Source organism: Phalacrocorax aristotelis, chromosome 6 (genome assembly GCF_949628215.1).
Source record: "Phalacrocorax aristotelis chromosome 6, bGulAri2.1, whole genome shotgun sequence".
NCBI classification, from domain to species: Eukaryota; Metazoa; Chordata; class Aves; order Suliformes; family Phalacrocoracidae; genus Phalacrocorax; species Phalacrocorax aristotelis.
This window is the reverse complement of record NC_134281.1, coordinates 11,957,181-11,975,672: the sequence shown is the minus strand read 5'-3', so window position 1 is coordinate 11,975,672 and position 18,492 is coordinate 11,957,181. Positions and strand designations below refer to the sequence as shown.

The 18,492-nt window shown below is 46.9% G+C and overlaps 1 protein-coding gene across 2 annotated transcripts in view; it reads right to left on the bottom strand.

Moving 5' to 3' along the window:
- The window catches only part of GRIP2 (glutamate receptor interacting protein 2), a 133,510-nt gene that overhangs the window by 35,673 nt on the left and 79,345 nt on the right, over window positions 1-18,492 (bottom strand). For both annotated transcript variants that reach the window (XM_075095963.1, XM_075095962.1), the window contains exons 5-12: window positions 18,386-18,472; window positions 18,015-18,090; window positions 17,309-17,454; window positions 10,307-10,454; window positions 9,434-9,603; window positions 5,308-5,433; window positions 4,265-4,417; window positions 3,858-4,044 (exon numbers count right to left, since the gene is read on the bottom strand). In XM_075095963.1, the coding sequence (XP_074952064.1) occupies window positions 3,858-4,044; window positions 4,265-4,417; window positions 5,308-5,433; window positions 9,434-9,603; window positions 10,307-10,454; window positions 17,309-17,454; window positions 18,015-18,090; window positions 18,386-18,472 (1,093 nt within the window). The remainder of the gene's footprint in view (window positions 1-3,857; window positions 4,045-4,264; window positions 4,418-5,307; window positions 5,434-9,433; window positions 9,604-10,306; window positions 10,455-17,308; window positions 17,455-18,014; window positions 18,091-18,385; window positions 18,473-18,492) is intronic.

Sequence of the window (18,492 nt, the reverse complement as noted above, 5' to 3'; positions counted from 1 at the left end):
GCAGCCACATAGATGTGCTTAGAAATGTCACCTTATAAATACGAAGATGTTAAGGACTACGACAGAAACGCCTCCTCCAGCTCTGAGAGCTCTCTTGCTATGGCCAGAATGTACCTTTCAGAAAGGAGGGATCAACATCAGCATCACACAGACATCACTTTGTCATTTCAAGGTTGCACAAGGACACAATCCATTTTGGCACCACTGTTTCAGCCGCAAGGCCTGGGACACCACAGGAGACTTTTACTCAGCATCTAAGCAAACATTTGCCACTTTTCCCACCAGAGACACCTTCTCGCAAAACAACTGTTTCTTGTGTCTCTTCACTCAGGATAGATTTCCCTGGGTGTTTCACAGCCAATAGCTCTGTTAGGTCAGAATTTTTTTTTTTTTTTCTTACTATTAGCCTCAGGCAATCATGGTTGTTTAAGGCCCAGTCTTACAGGTTTATAAAAGTTTGTGGAGTGAAGCCACAACCTTCTGGCTCCCTCCATGAGGGCAAGACAACCCAATGTGCTTTGTTAACTCTTCAGAATAATTCCAGAGACACTAGTTTCCACATTTCATGCGCTCTTGAACTGGGAGCAGCGCCCTGGGAGCCAAGGCTCCTGCAGACCTCTCCTTGGCTCTGCTGTGGGATCCTATATGAACCTTTTGGATGGATTTCCTAAAGAGAGGGCATTTGTCCTAGAGATGCAGACTAACATCAGAGCTCACAAAGTGCTTTGTGGTCATGGGAGGAGAAGTGCTTTAAAATCAGAACAAACAAGAGTACAGGCATCTCCCACAGTGAAAGACAGCCCCTTAGATGTGTTGGAGTCCATGATGGGAATGTCTCCCTGGGGTTGCAGAGATTTGCATTTTGTCATGACTCATTCCTTGGGCTCAAAGACAGCAACGGAGCAGCAGAGGTGTCTTGCTAAATGCAGAGCAGCACAAATTCAAGCCTCTGGCAGGGTATGTGCTGAAGATCTCACTCAGCATCATCAGTATCTGCGTGGTCACTCCAACTGTGGGGTGAGTGGCAGCATCTGTGACCATGGCCACATTGCGGGCCGCAGAAACTGATCCGTTGTGCCCTTACACAGCTCCGAGCTGGCCTGCACAGATCAGACATGCACATGTGTGTATGTCTGTACACCTGTGTCCGCACATCAGCGGGTGGGTCCCAGCCCCCAAAAGATCAAAGCTTTACTGACAGCTTCACCCAGCTGCTAAACTTTCCTTTTGCAAACCATTCATACTCAAAAGCCAGAAACACAATGTTCATACAACTGTGTTTGAGCAGAGCTAGAAAACATGTAACTCAGCAGGAAGCACTGATTTTGGATACTGTGATGGAGAAGCCAGATACACTCCCACTGCTGTCATTGACAGCAGGGGGAGGAAGGACAAAGAAGTTGCACGTTTCAAGGCAGCCAAAAGGGGACATCAGGCATCTTCTTATTCCACTCTCACTGCTGATAAGAGGGGCTGAATCACTGTCTCATTTGGAGCCCAAAGGCTTCATCTTGCACCCAGGAAACAAAACAACAGGTGGGGAGGGAGGTCTATTAGAGGCTCTCAGCTGTAAAACAAATCACAAGCCAGGGAGGTGAGCACTTTTGCTTCAAACCACCTGCCACAAGCTAGCACAAACCAGATAATAAATGTGAGGCAGCCCAATCTCCCTGAAAGGAGGGTGATGCTGTCTTCCTCCCTGATAATACTCAAATTTGCTAGACATCCAAGAGGCAGCTCCTCCACAGCAAACCAGATGGACAAAGTGATTGTGGGTCATGCCCTTGTGGAACAGCACATTCAGATTCACAGGTCTTTCACAGGAGTGTGTGAACATGCAGGACAGACTCAGGCTGCTGAGCCTGATGTCTGTATCCGTACCACTCACCTGCTTTTGCAGAAAGCAGCAACTGCAGCACAAGAGCATAGCCCAGCCTCAGCCGAGAGCCTGGCTTGGTAAAGGCAAGAAAAATGACTTTAATGTCTTGGGCTGCAGTTACAGCAGAACCTCTCAAGGGCAGGGAATAAGGTATCTAAGGAAAGATGGAGCAAACAAGCTCCAACAAGCAAACAAGAAACAAAAAGTGAAATGAAAACAAAATCCTGCCTTTTTTCACCTTGCTGCAAACCCAGTGCACTCATCACTTCAACATAGGGAGGAAAGGCAGTGTTTTCCTGCCAGCTAGGCAGAGCAGCATGGTCTAGGAAAGGAAGAAATACACAGCAGAGATTTAATCCCCAAATCAAATCCAGGCTGAAAATGTAGAGAGAATTGATCCCTTTCACCAGAAGGTAGTAGCCAGGAGAGCACAAATCCTGCTGGGTGGGCAGCCGAGAGGGAGAGCAGTGTGTGTGACACATTAGAGCCAAGCAAGACTGCACTGCGAGTCTTTGCTTTTGCTCCAGGCTTGGCAAGAGGATAAAACAAAGCCATGCAGATTTCAGCACATCTCCCTCCTCCCCTGGGACAGCAGGCTTTGTTGTTGCCTGATATATAAAAGGAGATTGGTGCTTTGCAAGGAAAGCCAAATTCACCCTGGTAATACAGAATAAATAAACCAAAACACCATCATTTTCCTTTTTAAACCCTGTTTGGAAACAAGCAAACGAAAGGCATAAAAGGCTTCTGAAATCTCTCTTCACCTGTATCACTCAGGACAACTTTTTTTTCCTATGCCAGCCCCTTGTCCCTGTCCTCCCATGGACACAAGCACCAGGTGCTTGTGCATCTCCCTGCCTCTGCCCTCAGCCACCTGGAGAAGCTATCACACAGAGACCACTCTGCATGGGAAGGACTTGCATTTCCTTTTGCAGGTGCGTTCCCTGGCATATGACTCCCATGTGCTGTTTCCCCAGGCTGGCCTGGGGACACCAAACCATCAGCATATGCTGGTGAGGACTTAGGAGGCTTCTCCTCCCAAGGAAGTGTCTGCAGCAGGCGCTGAACACTGCCACGTCGTTGCACCTCAGGCACTGCCTCGGGAAGACAGACCACCTGTGGAAATTACAGGCGGGAAAAGAAACCAGCACAGGGACAGAAGTGCCATCCCTGTGCTCACCTCACTATTTCATCTGCCTAATGAAACCAGCTCTCCTTTCCACCCCACAAGAGCTCAACTCATGCTGGAACCTGATCCATTTAGTATGATAAACAATGTTAGAGGGCATCTACATCATTGTGCACAGACAATCCAGCAGACTTTAAATCCACCCAGCAAGGGTATTGGAAAAAGTTTAGCCAGAGCAACCACAGTTACCGAGCTGAGACTCGGCCACTGGAGGAACCATTTCTCCTGATATCCCCAGGGGGTGACATGCAGCAGGTAATGCTGCCTCTCTGGTCTGCTCTTTTCCCAGCATTGTAAAGCCAAAAGCAAAAGCGCTTAAACACAGCACCTACCTGCTCCTCAACCAGAGCCCTCCTCTTGAGGTTCAAAACCTTGCTTTTAGGCCAATTTATATAGCTGGGCTCTGCTACAATGAAACCAGGCAGTGCTGGGCCCACCCATTTAGATCTTTCCCCTTTCTGCACGCAGACAAAAGCTTTATCTTTCAAAGAGAAAGGAGAAAAAAAAAAGGAATGGGAATGGCTCTCTCACACAGACACACGCTCCCTTCCTCCTCCTCCCAGAACAGCCGCAGCCTGGTGCCAAGACGTTCACCTGGGGTGCGAGGGAGGCCGCGGTCAGCCGACGAGTGCAGAAATGGCAGTGACAGTAAACCATGCCCAGTGAAGAATGGGAGATATTACAAGGATGATAGTAAATATCTAAATGAGCCTCTGAGGAGAGAAAACAAACCAAACCATGAAATGTTCAGCAGCAGCACCATCAGCATCCAAGGGCAAGGTCTCTAACCTCTCTGCCGGGCTGTCAGGCTCAATAAAACGGACAAGAGGTGGGGAAGACAGGGTTTCAGTAGCAAAGATGCCTCCCTGGAGCTGAAGTCCGAAGCCGTTCAAAGGGTCTCCCCTGAGCACCACCTCTGTTGTCTCCATGTGGACTATTTGCCCACCAGGACCCACCGTGCTGGAGGCCAGCGACACTGAAAGGAGAGAGGCAGAAAGTCAGGGTAGCCACAGTCAGTGTAACGGGTCTGGTCACAGACCTCGGTCTGGCAGTGGTGGGGACAGTGACCAAGGATAAGGGAGTCACTGACAGTGCTGAGATGAGCAGTCCTACCCTGGGTAACAGTCAACAATAAGGACAGCAAGGCAAGCATGCATGACCCCTCCAACCCAGACCCAGCCCACCACCACTCTTACGTGAGCTCTTGTGTTCTTTCTTCTTCTGCCTCCTCCTCAGCATTGTGGTGCGGGGGCTCATGGGGTGGGAGCTGCGAGGTAGCGTGTTTGAGTTCTGGCAGGGAAAGCCCTGCGCATTCATGCTGGGAGATGAGAAGTTGGCAGCCACCAGAGCTGGGGAAATACAGAGCATGTTAAGGATGAGCACAGAGGAGTGCGGCAGCAGGTTCATCTAATGGGTGTTCATCAAGCAGCTAATGTGTTTGGACTAGCTCCCTCTGACTGAGATGAAAACTTTGTCCTGGGCTTGCAGCTCCAGGAGAGCTCTGGGAGCTTGGGCTTGGGCTCAAGTTGTACATTGCTGTCTGGTGTTCAGTGATTCCAGTGACTGGGCGGCCTGTCACTGCAGCATCCAGGCCACCAGGTGAGAAGTGCATCACGGATTCAGGGCAGCCAACAGCACGTTGGCTCAATGGCACTAACAAACCTTAAGCACATAGAGAAACCACAGCTTGAATTTTAGCTGCTGGGCAACTGAGCTGCCCTGTTTGCTTCCCAACACATAGCAGAACATTTCTTCCCTGTGTTACTGTCATAAGACAAGAAAACTGAGGCTGAACAGAGGCTGCATCCTGCAAGAGGTGGGTTTACAGAGAGATTTTGAAGCAGCCATAATCCTGCTGCTAATATGTTGTGTGACACCAGGGCTAAGCTGGATGCGTTGATGTATCACATTCCTACATGCCACCAGATCTGCCCTCCTTGTCCACAGCAACTCATTTTTGCCCTTGCCCATATGAAACCAGGCACTGGGATGTGGAGTTAGAGGATAGGAGCACAGGTCTGCCCAGCACACCTCTCTCACTGCAGTTACCAGATCTGCACATGCTGGGCTGCAGATGCTGATTTTGCACCTCAGCACTGGACCTGTGAAAAGAGCCCCAGGTGACCAAGGAGGAAATGAGTGACAATTGCGGCTATGGAGTTGAGTATTACGGAAATGGGGGGGCACAACATGAATGAATACATGCAGGGATGGGGGCAATGTTGTACACTGAGGTTACATTTGCAGTAATCCTGTCCAGACGTCTGGGTCCATGTGGGCGTCTTGCAGTGTCCCGGGTGGTGGGTGTGACAGTAGTTGACACATGGGTCCCAGCAGTGGTGGTGGTCGCTCTTCTGCACCTTGACTGATGGCACCAGGGAAGCAGAAATCACCACAGGCAGGGAGAAGTGAGAGAAAGAAAAGGTAAGAAGCACAAGCCAGGACATTTAGAAAAGTGCCTCATACTGGCTCTGAACAAGTCAGGATCCAGCCACAGCGCATCAAGCACCAACAGCGAAAACGCATCCCCACATAACCTCATGACACTTGATGCAAAGCGGCAGAAATCCACCCCTTCCCCATAAAAAACTCCACATCTTGAGCCAACGGCCTGACTAAGCCGTGCTGGCAGCACACAGATGTCATTACCATTTGCAGTCTGTTGTGTAAAATGCAGAAGCTCCCTCCAGCCACAAGTTTCCCACAGAGGCTATCATCATTATCCAACGGTACTGAGGAAACCTCCTTGTGCTCTTTCCCACCTTGCTTCCAGAGCAGCCCTCCCGGGGACAAGGCTCAACACCTTCCACACATGCCGAAGACTGCTTTCAGCACTTTGCTTGGCTTCAGCATTTGGTTGTTTAGTGGCTGCTCGTGGCCAGGAATCCATTGCAGGGTGCACGTACGGACGAAAGAGGGGAATACAGGAAGGCCACCTCCAGCACACCAGAACCCAAAAGGGATTTTATACACTGCTGAATAAAAGCAATTACAGAGGGCCACCGACACAGGAAGAGACGCCAAAGCTGTGGCAAACAGTAAACTAAAACATGGCACCAACATGGCAGACTCTGTTCAAGGCCACACAACTACTTCAGCTTCAACCCTAACCCCAGCCCAGCATACAGCAGAAATCTGTTGCAGCATGATGTCCATCACCTGGATATCCCTTGTCCCAGGAACTGTGGCTTTGCGACATCAGGTCACAATGCCACGAGTCCCCTGTGGAGTGCTTCAAACATCCCCCCAGGCACAGGTCCCTGTCTGTTCTCACTGACGCTCCTCTTGCTCCTGGGCAGCACAGGGTCAGTTTGATTTTCCTTGCCCAGCAGCATTGGGTTTTCTCTCCTAAACCTCTGCACCATGCTGGGTAGATCTATTTTCTTCCAAGAAGAATTGCTGGCTAATAAGTAAGATTGCAACCATCTCTTATTCAGCTAAGCATGAACGGCATCCCACAGTGGAGCGTCACAAGAGCCGCGAGTTATCCCAGAGCTCTTAACCTCACAACCACTTGCACTGACTGGGGACTGCCTTTCCAGGAAGAGATGTCCTCCAGGCTCTGTGTCCTCGAAGTAGGCAGAAACACCACCACTGCTGGTACTGGCTGAGCTTTCTGAGGGTGCCAATCTGGGACAGGGACTCAATTTATTTACTGAGTCCACCCAGAGACCTCATCTAAAGGTCGCCTGTTAGTGCCTTTAACAGTGGATATCCATTTTGTGTGAATGCATCACAGGCATCAAACCATTTAGGTCAGGTTTTCCAACCAATATATTGATCATATTTAGTCTTTGCTAAACATTTAGTGAGTTTAGCACTTAGTATACCAGGCTTTTAAAAAATATACTTTCAGCTCTGGGGTTTCTATTTTGTGGACTCAAAAGTAAATTCAGAGCCAGGCAGCTTTTAAAAACAATAATCAAATTAATAAATGTAGCCATATCTAGATAAGAAAAAAGTTCTTAATAAAATTAAACACTTTGAACATGAGGGACAGAGCTTATGGGCATATACACAAAATCATTTAATCCATTTACAGTAATTAAAACTCTCCCATTTGTCTATAAATTCTTAGCTTATATCTGACAACAGAAAAAAGTGCCTTTGAAACTCAGCTGTCAGTGCATTGGGGGAGAGAAGAGATTTTGGACAATTCTGTGATAAAAACCTACAACAGCCTTCCCCAAGCTTTCACACATCATCCCTGCCTGAGGAAACCCATCCATTCCAGCACCACTCCTGGGCACCATCTGCTCCCATTGATCTTGTGAGCAGGGCGTAATCCTCCCACAAATTCTCCAAATGCCCCCAGAGCCACAAAGAAAGCAAACTCAGTTTGACAAATCCAGTGCTTCAGCATTAGACCATATTTTTGGATGGCAGCTGCAGCTTCGGATCCCTCTCCACCTCCTCAATAACTGGATTTTGATTGCATGAGAAGCCACATTGAAAAAATATAATGACAAGCCCCATGCAGGCACATACTGGAAGGATTCAGTAATGCAAGTCCTGAACAGGGATGCATCTGCAGAGTCTTCTCTCCTAGGCTGCTTTCCCCAGGCTTCACTCTCTTGCAAACCACAACTGTTTGCTTTTGCATGGCCCATTTTTCCTCTGCCCTATTTGTTTCCCTAAACTCAGAAAAAGCAGCCTGTGGAGTTGGCACTTGGTGTCTGGAGCAGAAAGCAGCCTCTCTCCCAGGTCCAATCATGGTTTGTCAGCTTTGGTGTGGTTGCTCAGCTGCTCACCATGGGCTGCACGGTGCTGTGCCTGGTTGCACCACTACAGAGCACTGCTTTGTGAGCTGCTCCTCTTGCCCAAAGCACTCTCCTTCCTGTCCCCACCATCAACCTTTCCCATCCCCATCAGCACTGGTGAAGGTTCAAGGCCAAGCACTGGTCTCTAGCCACACACCTCTGCCTCCTAACAGCCGTATGGATGAACAGCATCCTTCCCTTCATGTGTTCAAGAGCTTAATCAAAAGCAGGAACAACTGGTATAGCCCTGATTTTTCATATTCATGTGTTGTAATTATTCTCCCAAGTTTGTGGTTTGTATTTCTGCCACAGCAAACTGATCTGACATATGGAGGTTTGGGTAAAAATGCTCTGAACACACCGACTCGTCCTTCCACAGTTCTTCCTTCTCCTGAGCTGCTGCTGAATGCATATATTCTGAAAGGAGATTAGGACAAGGGCACTAATGGAAGGAGGAGAATAGAAGAATAGTTCATTTTAACAGCCATTGAAAAAGGATTAGAGCTTTCCATTTTTTCTTGGGCACAAAGGTCAAGTCATCCATCCCCTTTGTTAAAATGCTTTAATACTGCACAAATTGGAGTGGACAATGCAAGAGATTTATTTCTAGACATGGAGATGTTGTTAGACTATGTTTCACCACATCATTTTAAAGACGACAACACAGGTATTTTCTTACTTTCCCCACACCACGCTAGAAGAGAATGGAAAGAAGATCTGTGCCTGGGGCTACTGTGCACCAGTATATTTAAAATGCATGTTCCTGAGGGACAAGTGATTGCAAACAGTTGCAAAAGGGGCTGACACTGAACAGTCATACCTGAAACACCTGAGTTACAAGACCACCAGTATGGACTGTAACAAAACTGCAGGCAAGAGCTGCAACAAATTTACTAGTACTGAAGCTATGTTCACTATGAAGTTTATATGAGAACCTGAGTCAGCCTCTCATGGAAGGAGGATCTAAAGGTGGTCAACAAAGATGCTCATCAGGGTGAATTCCTAATGACATTTACAGGCATTTGGGGCCTGGAGATAGAATTTTTTTCCTAGTATTTCTTTGGTGGGGGGTGACGGAAAGCAGCAGTTACAGATACATTCACTCTACCCCTGGCTGCTCAGACACAGTGGCCATTCAAATAGGCTGGTCCAGAAGATGAACACTTGTGTTACAACTTTGTTTCCTAAGAAGGTCCAGCAGGATCCTACCTACTGACTTGTCCTTTGCAACACCTTACTAGGCATTGGCAAATGAAAACTGAGCTTGGAAATATATTTGCCAGCACCAAGGTTGTTTTCCTCCCTCTCCATTAAAGTCTCTTATCTGAGGTACTAAGGAAGCAGCTTGCACAGCACTCAGCACTGCAAAACCCTGGGATTCCCAACATCCAATTTCCCCATTCAAGCACAGATGTTACCTTTTTTTCCTATTCACATCCTTGAAGAACGTCATCTAATCACATGCATTTCATCAAAACATCATTTTTTTTCCCTCCACAGATGTCTCTCCGAGTCTGTTGCCAGCATTCAAAAGCAGCAAGAAGCCCAGCAGACACCTCAAGTGAGTTTTGAGGGCAATCAAGAATGTTTGCACAGAGGACACACCTGTTTCTGGCGGCTTCAAAGGCAGCCTGCTTTGGTGAACAGGTAATATCTCCAGCTTGACATTTTCCAAAGTGGCAGCTAAAAGCTGAGTTGCTTCTAATAAGGAGCAGTGCTCTGTGCTTGTGCCATCAATGGAGAGAATATGGTCGCCAACGTGCAACGCACCACATCTGCAAAGGAAACAGCAAGAGAGGTAATCATACACTTGGCCAAAATCCATGTCCTTACAGTCGGGAGCAGAAACATACAAAATCCAACTTGTGAATTATGTGAATGCACGTAAATTTTTTTCATATCTCTTTTTTTTTACTTCCAATTTGACCTTAGGTTCAAGCATTGCCCAAAATACCAACTAAGACAGTTCATGCTTCAGTCAGTGCTGCTGGTGGCTTGGGAAAGATCTTTTAAGTTTTTAGTTCATAGCTAGTCTGGATGGCTGAGGGCTCACCCAGCAGTGTAGTTAAGTCCTACAAGCTAGCAATTCAGCTTAGCAACATGACTAACCACAGCCAGGGCTGCATCATGGTCTTTCTGCATCCCCATGTAAAGGGTGACCGTCTACCTTGCCCACCAGGAAAAGGCTCTAGCCAGAAGTCTCCACAATAGGTGTTTGCCGTTCCACAGCTCCAGGGCAGTCAGACCTGAGGTTTTTAAAAGAGCTCAGCTTTCACATGCACTGAGTTACATTCATTCCAGGTGAGGAGGTCCACCGGTTCTGGGTGAGATATTTTTAGCAATCTTAGTCCTAAGAACATGTGGACATGGCCATTTCAAGGCGAGAGAGGGAAGAATGGTGTATAACTAACAAGGGGACAAAAAAGCAGCAGAGAAAGGAAAAGCAGAGCTAGGAGAGCAGCCCATTCAGATCTGTACCTGTCCACCACACTAGCTGGCTTGATCTTGTCGATGACAATGACCTGCTTGTTCCGGTGCGTGGTTGTTGTCAGTGTGATTCCTAGTGTAGACCCTGGAGCCTTTGCTATTTCAACTAGTAAAGGTCCTGAAGCATTTGCTACAGTATCTGAAAAACAAGAGAGCATCTGAAGACACTTCTCATACAGCCTTTTCCATTTCTAAATGCAGAGGGCTGGCCAATAGTGCTGACTTGCCATGTGTATCAGCAAACATGTAGTTTGGACATCCTACAGACTGTATAACATGGTAACTTAACAAAGAAGTAAACTCAAGAAGCAAAATCACTTCCATACAAAATATATACAATAATGAAGAGATATTACAACAATGGAAACACGGAAATAACCCCTCTGTCTCTTTTCTTGGGGTTAAATAGTGAGATCAAGGAAAAGATTGCTCAAAGGTTGTGCAGCAGTCACATCAATAGTATTAAATGCACAAAAAAGGAAAATCAGGACATCACTGTTACAGGTTTCTTCCCAAACAAACAATCAAAATAAAAAAAACAGAGAAACAGGATCCCACTTTCTGAAGTACTCAGAAATCTTGTGTGCTGATGACGAGCACACAAGTCAGTCAACTCCTGTGTGCTTCGGCACCAGCTTCAAAATATTGCCTCAACTGCTCGTTTCAGCTCTTACAGCGTGACAGTGGGAGCAGAGGCACAGCACTACCTACCTGCATGCTTACAAAAGCCTCTTCTCTCTCATCAGGCAATACAGGGGTAACTCATGTTTAAAAGATGTATTTCTGCAATAAGCTTAATAGATGCTGTAAGTGAGACTATGAAACTCCTACAAAATTGCGCCTGTTAGCATAAGCCTGCACCATACCTATTCATCTCTTCTGAGGAAGTGGGAGGAAAAAGAAAGCCTGTGTCTCTGGCTGATTAGACAGAAATTCCCTCCACCTGTTACACATGTTTTCCTCCAGATTACCTAAAGCCATCATAAAAAGGCTGGATTCACAAACGTGTTATCACCACCACACAACCCACAAGCAGCACCCTCATGTGTAGTTTGACCCCCCCAAAAGAGCACTTCACAGAAACCCATCCATCCGCTTTGAAAGAAATTCCAGCAGAGCCCTCCGAGAGCTTGATGCCTCCTCAGCCCTTAATTATTCATAATAAGGCTTTTCTCTTCCAAAGCCATGCTCCACTGAAAATGCTGATGCTATTTGTCTCCAAAACTTGCTGCATAGCTCATTCTTGCTCTCTGATAAACAGGAGCATTGACGCAAATCTTGGAAGCTAAGCCACAGCAAGGTAATCCCTGAGATTTGATGAAGATGCTGAGACTCTGGAGACAGACATTTCCCTTGGAAGTTTCCCCTGGGGAGCAGCCAGGGGATGTTCAGGCTCCGGTCTACTTGCAGTGCCCATTTTCCCAGTGGAGGAAGGAGGAGGAATGAACTGTGTTAAAAGTTAGGCAGGCTTCAAATAAAACACTGTTTATTCTCAGTTGAAAAGGACTACTGGGGAGGCCTGCAGGCCCTGGCAGAAAGCACAGCCCCATACAATCAAAGGACACGCAAAGCACCCAGCTAAAGCCTGTGGAAGGTGCACTTAAGTCTTCATTAGCAAAGGAAGCACCAAGAAACTAAGGATCTCTTCCAACAGCAAAGGCTAGCTATATGTTGATTTTTCAGCCTGTGTGTGTCCAGCACATATACTCTGAAGAGGGGCAGAAAGTTGTATTTCTGCAGCTGAAGGGAAGGAGATAGGAAAAAAAAATCATGGAAAAAAACTTGCTGGAGTGGAAGACCTTTCTCTGCAAGGAAATACCTACTCCTTTCGGTTTTACCCGCTATCCAAGCTTCTTGGCTTTGCCAAGTGTTTCCCAGGGTGAATCTCAGCACGATGATGAGAAGAAAGGGCTTTGGATACCTTCTCCCACACCAGGACCTACATATCAATAAGGCTGTAGGAAATCACAGTCCTGCCTCCAGCCCACTGCACACAGCATGGGCCATCCTTTTTAACTTTCATCTCCAGGGGCATAGATGAGAATTGCTCCAAATCCGCTTTATAGAGGCATTTGTTGGGGAAATTCCAGCCAAGCCTCTATTAATTACTCTAGTGAAAGATTTGGCTCAACTCAAAGGTCAAGAGTCTGCAATTTAGCAATATGTGTGAGGTGTGATTAACATGGGGCTATTACACCCAAGCTAATTCAAAAAGAAACATGGAGAAGCCAGGGCAGGCCATGCAATAACCTTACTGTAGGGAGTCAATTTGTGTTGCTTCTTTGGCACCACGAGGTGTTTTTGCACCATTGTGCACAGCTGCAACCTCACCCAGCATCTGCTGAAAAGGCATCCGCAACTCTCCTGCATTTTGCGGCAGATCTCACCTTACTTAAAGCAAGATCCTTTCTCAGAAGCCAGGACACTCTAAGCAGTTGTTCTGGAGGCTCAGCAATCACAAGATATTCAACTTAAATGCTGCTCAGCATGTAGTGAGGGCCAAAAATCACAACAAGCATCACTGAGGCCAGTGACACAGAGTTTAATATGGATACAGCAGCTTGCATCATTTCTCCAGGGTTTTGTTACCAAGGAACAGAAAAAACACATATGAGTATGCTGCCTTGCATGGCCATAGAGTTTTTCACATAAGGGTTTGAAAGTGTTTTGCAAGCAATTAATTGTGCTTCCCAGAAAAGGATGGTACCATTTTACAGATTGGGAAACTGAGGCACAGCTGTCACATAACTTGTCCAAAATACATGTTTAATTGACAGTCAGAAAGGGTCCAGAAGAGGATCCCTCTCCCATTCCCTATTGCTGGATGAATTGTGTTACATCTCCTGCAATTGCTGGGGAAAAGCACGTATGTTATCTTCATCCATCTTCAGAAAAAATATTTTTAGTAATCAAATAAACCCTTAAGCCCTCCACCTTTTTGAAGACATCTGCTCTTTTTAGGTGGCACTGAATAAATAAATACGTAAATTGGACAGGACCCTGTTAAATTCAGTATCATCTGCTCCAGTCTGAATCAGTCCTGGGAGCCCAGTTAACATCTGCCCCCAAATCCTGCCTGCATTTTTCCTTCTGAACTCAAATTCCAGCCATTTCAAGAAGTTCAAGTGAAAATTCAGCAGCCACCAGGTGACTCACTACAGATCTAATCAACCGTCTAATATTCTCCACCAGAAGAGAAAGAGGAAAGCCTACCAAAACTTGCTCAAGTACAGCAAATCCCACCATCCTGTCCACCTGGCTAACCCCAGGAGGACACAAGGGGCTGTGCAAGACCTGCTCCCACGCATACGCTTGAGGGGTACTCATCAATATCATGATGGATACAAGGGAAGCAGAGTCTGATCCAGGAAGTCAGACACCCCAGTGTTGAAGGTACAGGACAGCTGGTTACCCCACCACTCAAAGCTGAGGGTTGGCAGGTGTTTTCTTAAAGATCTTTCTCTCAACAGCTTATTTTGGAGGAGATACCGTGGGGTTTTTTTTCCTTCTTGCACTAGGTTTGCTTGAGCCTCACCCGACTTTGCTCACCTCCCTACAGAGTGATGCTGTCATAACCAGGCTTGTTCGGAGCACTTGCCCGGGGGATAAGTGAGGTGTGCTGGTAGGAGAGATTTTTTCCCTGCTGTAATGCACTTTGGGGAAGAGGAGGAAAAAGGGAGGGGAGGGAAAGGGGAAGAGAGAATGGAAAAAAAAAGGCCACCCCCTTGCAAATGCAAACAAAATACAACAAAAACTCCTAGAAAAAACAAAGCAGGGAGCTGCCCCCTTCCTGACACAGCCCAGCAGCTCATGATCCCTTCACGTTCACAGGCTCTGTTTCAGGCCCTATCCCCCGGCCACTGCTCAGCAGATGCCAAGCGGTCACTCATTTATGGGATGCCACCAGCCCTCCACTTCATCAGCAGGAAGCCTGAAATCTCATAGGCCTGAAAATCTCCAGCCTAAAAACAAATGGGCAGAGGGGCAGCCAGGGGAAGGGAGAGGAGGCGGACAAAAATTGCTTTGCTCATTCATCATCTCTGGCAAAGAGCTTCCCCACTCCATAAGTCAAACCTAAAGGCTTGCAGCCCAGTGCCTCATGTCAATGCATACATAGCTTATTTACCGAGTAACCATTCAAATACCACTGGTTTCTGGCTGATCAGATTATTTGTTGGTTGGTTTGTTTGTTTTTAGTTTTTCCCCTCCTTTTTTAGAAGGCCCATAAGATAGAGTGTCACCACAGGAAAGCACCTGTTTACTGCAATGTTTATCTGGCATCAGCAAAGGGCAGAGATTTTCTTGATGCCCAAGGGAGGTACATGCCCAGTTTGCACTCCTTTTAAATGGAAATGGCAGATTAGTTTAATTCCTTTAGTAGCCTTGAGAAATCTCAGCCGATTTGATTAAAAGCCTGCTGCGGCCCCGTCCTATGCTGCCCTCCCTGGTGAAAGCCTGACAGCCGGGGGATGGTCGGTGGTGGTGGCAAGCAGCTGCCGCATCCCTCACACCGAGAGCAGGGCCGGCCCCACGCAGCTCATCCTCAGTGCACAATTTTGGCTGGGAAACCACACAGCCAGCTAGAGATCACTGTGATTCAACACTCCCCCACAGCAGCCTTGGTCTCTCACCAAGGACAGATGTGGAAAAACAACTTTCCCCCTTAAAGGGTCAGCCTACACCACCCAAGCACGTACGGCTGCAGCAGAGAGAGAGCATGATGCAAAAACCTCTATTTTCCCTGGGGATGAACAGGCCAAGCACCACTTCATGGTGGTATCCCCAGCTCTTAGAATGAATCAGGTGGACTATGTGGCCACATGTCCTTCCAGACCCTTCACCAAGTTTTCAAAACAGCAATTAGGAGTGCTGCCATCAGGCTAATAACATCCTCACACTGCTTCCAGCACCTGCTCTTCCCTTCCCTCATCATCTTCCCATGGCTGGCAAAGAGAATGTCTCTAATAGCTGTGATTTGGGGATGATGCACTCATCTCTTGTTGCAGTTATTAGCTGTTGCCTGGCAAAACTGTCTGCAGAAATTGTTTTAAGCTACATATTCTGCGCCATCTTGCCTTAAAAGAAAGCAGGGCAAGTATATCCCTTTACAGAGTTGGGGAGAAGCACTCTATGCAGAAATTACCTAAGAAAGGGGGTTTTTTTACATCTTGGCAAGTATCCAGCTGTGGTCCACTGTATAGCAATGCAAGATGGAGAATCAGTGCATAAAACCCTGCCATCACTCTGTGTTCACTGAACCCTAACAGTTTTAGGTATGAGAATTACTCAAGAAGAAATACCAAGACACCTTCATGGCTATTTTTGCTCCAAGACACGTTTTAAAACAACCAACTTTCTGCAACATAGGCACCAAGGGACCACACAAACAGCAAAAGCTCCCAAAAGCCCATTTCCCACGCACCATTAATTGTTCAGACTTGAGAGCTCTGCGCAAAACCCCTCCTTAACCCCTGTCCCCTCCCCAGGCAGGGCTGCCAGCCCAGCCAGCCTGCAAGGAGAGGAACAGACATCCCTTACTGACTGCTGCAGAGTTACCATAATCACAATCATATAGAAAGGTAGAAAATAGGGTTTGGGTAGTTTCTGTTCTCCATCATTTAAGCATTTCCCTTTTTTCATGAATACCAGCCAATTTCTAAAGAGAAGCTGCTCCTGTAACATGGCAGAAGCCAGGCAGCTTGCAGGCAACTGCCAAGGCATCAGGTTTTTCTTCCAGCTCTCTCAGCGGAGGACACGTCTGCATGGCACACGGCTGCCCAGGTCCTGGCATCCGCCTCCCCCAGGAGGGACCCAGTATGTCCACACTTATGGAGTTTTTGCTGAAAGGAAGGGGAAAGCCTGGGGAAGGAGACTCAAAAGGAAGCACAAAGCCCTCAGAGCTGGCATGAGAGGCTCCCTTATCCTGGTGCAACCCTCTTGCACATTGTATGGAGCAAGTTCTGGCATTCTCAGCTCTTTTTCCTTGGGGGTGGCATGGTATTAAACTCAGCTGCAGATCCTTTTTATTTCCCTCCTCACTGACAAATCTGAAAACAACCTGATATCACGGACTCCTACTCCTCACTGGATCCTAGGCTCAGAAGTGCTGGACTGGTTTGCGAGATTTGCAAAAATGACTTCAACCCAGTTCAGCTTGTGGCTCCAGCGGAGGCAGAAACACCTCTGGAGATGTATATACAACATCAAAATCTAACGCACAGCTCAAAGAGCTTCCAGAACCAACACAGCTTCGGACTCTGTGGTAACCTTAAACTCATTAACGATACTCCCTGCAGTAACAGCTGTGTGTCACAAAGCCAGCTCAAAATGACTTTACAGTAGCTAATAATAAACCCTTTCCCAGGGCTTGAAACAGAAAATCAAATGAGAAAAAAAAAAAAACAACCAAAACCTTACCAACCCTCCAAACCCTCAAACTTAATATCTACTCTGTAGAACAATTTTTAGAAATACCCGTCCTCTGCCCTCCAGTAAATTCTGTCTTATTTGGGGTCTATTAGTTGATCACCCCTCATTTATTTCAGAAGCAGATCTGAACTAACATTTCTAAGAAAGGGAATAGCTCCAGAATTAAGCAGGGTCAGAACTCAGAACTGAAGCCAGAGCCATTTTGCAGCTGCCTGCTTGCAGCTCACCTCCCTGAACACATTTAATAGTGTTATTTGCAGTGCTGTCAGAGCACTCCAGCCCCCTTTAACTCTGACTAACTATGCCCTCACTGCCTACATTAGAAAACCCCCTTTTTCCCCTCCTCTAAAATCAGTCACCATTCCCATCAAGACACATCTTTCGATAAGGGTATTTCAAATGCATTCAGTTAAGCCAGCTTTGACCTCTAGCCCCTACATCCATGTTGGCAGCTCATTGCTGAGCAATTTTTCCACTGAAACCAAGCATCCCGGTTACTGTGTCTAGTCTCACATACTTTCCAGGCAGTCGGAGAAAATACCACCACAACCATGTTGGCCTTACCCATGATGGTCACATCATACTCGATCTGGAAGAGTGCCTCCTGGCTGCACTGCCGCAGAATGTTGATGGCATCAGCGTGGGTCATGCTGTGCAGAGGGATCCCATCAACGCTCAGCAGCCTATCCCCAATTTTCAAGGACCCTTCCCTGTAGGAAGCCACAGGTAAAATGGGTTTTTGTGTATATTTATTTATATTTAGATATCCTTTCTATACACATTATATATATATCTTGCATATATATTTAATATACTTATGTTTTGTGTGTGTAAACATATAAGAGAGTGCATGTGTATATATGTGTATAAAAAAGTCAATTACTTTGATCCTGTAGGAACTGAACACTCCTTGGGACAATAGCTTGCATTATTTATAGTACCAGGTCCATCATACTAGATTAGCAGCATGAGAATAGACAGACTGCCTCCTGCTTTCTAACACAGCACCAGCTTTTCATCTGCACAGGGTTAATTAGGTGGCTGCCTCTGGAAGAGGAGTTTCTGGTTATAAGTATAACATCTACACATGTGTCAGCTTATAAGTACCAGCCCCATCCTTCCTGCACACCACAGGTCCCACACAACCAGCATGAGAAGCCTTGAGGAGGCACCAGCAAGGAGGACAAGAAGGACACACACCCAAAAGCATGGTGAGAGCTGCTGGTCTGTCTTGTGAAGGCAAATGCTGGAGGTGCAACTCAAACATTACCTGTCTGCTGGGCCACCTGGCCTCACGTAGGTGAGAACCAGTGGTCTGGACTTGTGCCAGTCTTCATGGGCTCCCCCTGTAATCAAACCGGGAAAGCCGTAAGTCACTGGAGGTCTGAAAGTCTGAATGAGAGTGCTGAGATAGGAAAGACATTTATCACATAACAGCTGACACAGGCTAAAAGCAAAAAGACTGCCCTGGATTCAGCAGCCGGCAGTCCTTGAAAGCTGCATGGGATGCTCTCCAGGACACGCTTTCGCTTCTCAGCTGAGGTTTATGACATTTATCATCTCACTTTTCTCTTCCCGCTTACCAGATCACCTCTGCCAGTGCTTGTCCCCTCTTTGTTTTTCACTGGAGAAGCTACTAACCTCTCAGCACGAAGCCAAAGCTGTTGCCTTCCTTATAGAGGGACACCTCTATGGTCTTGGGAATAATGCCAGCACTGCTCTCTGGCACTAAAGGAAGAGAGGAAGAC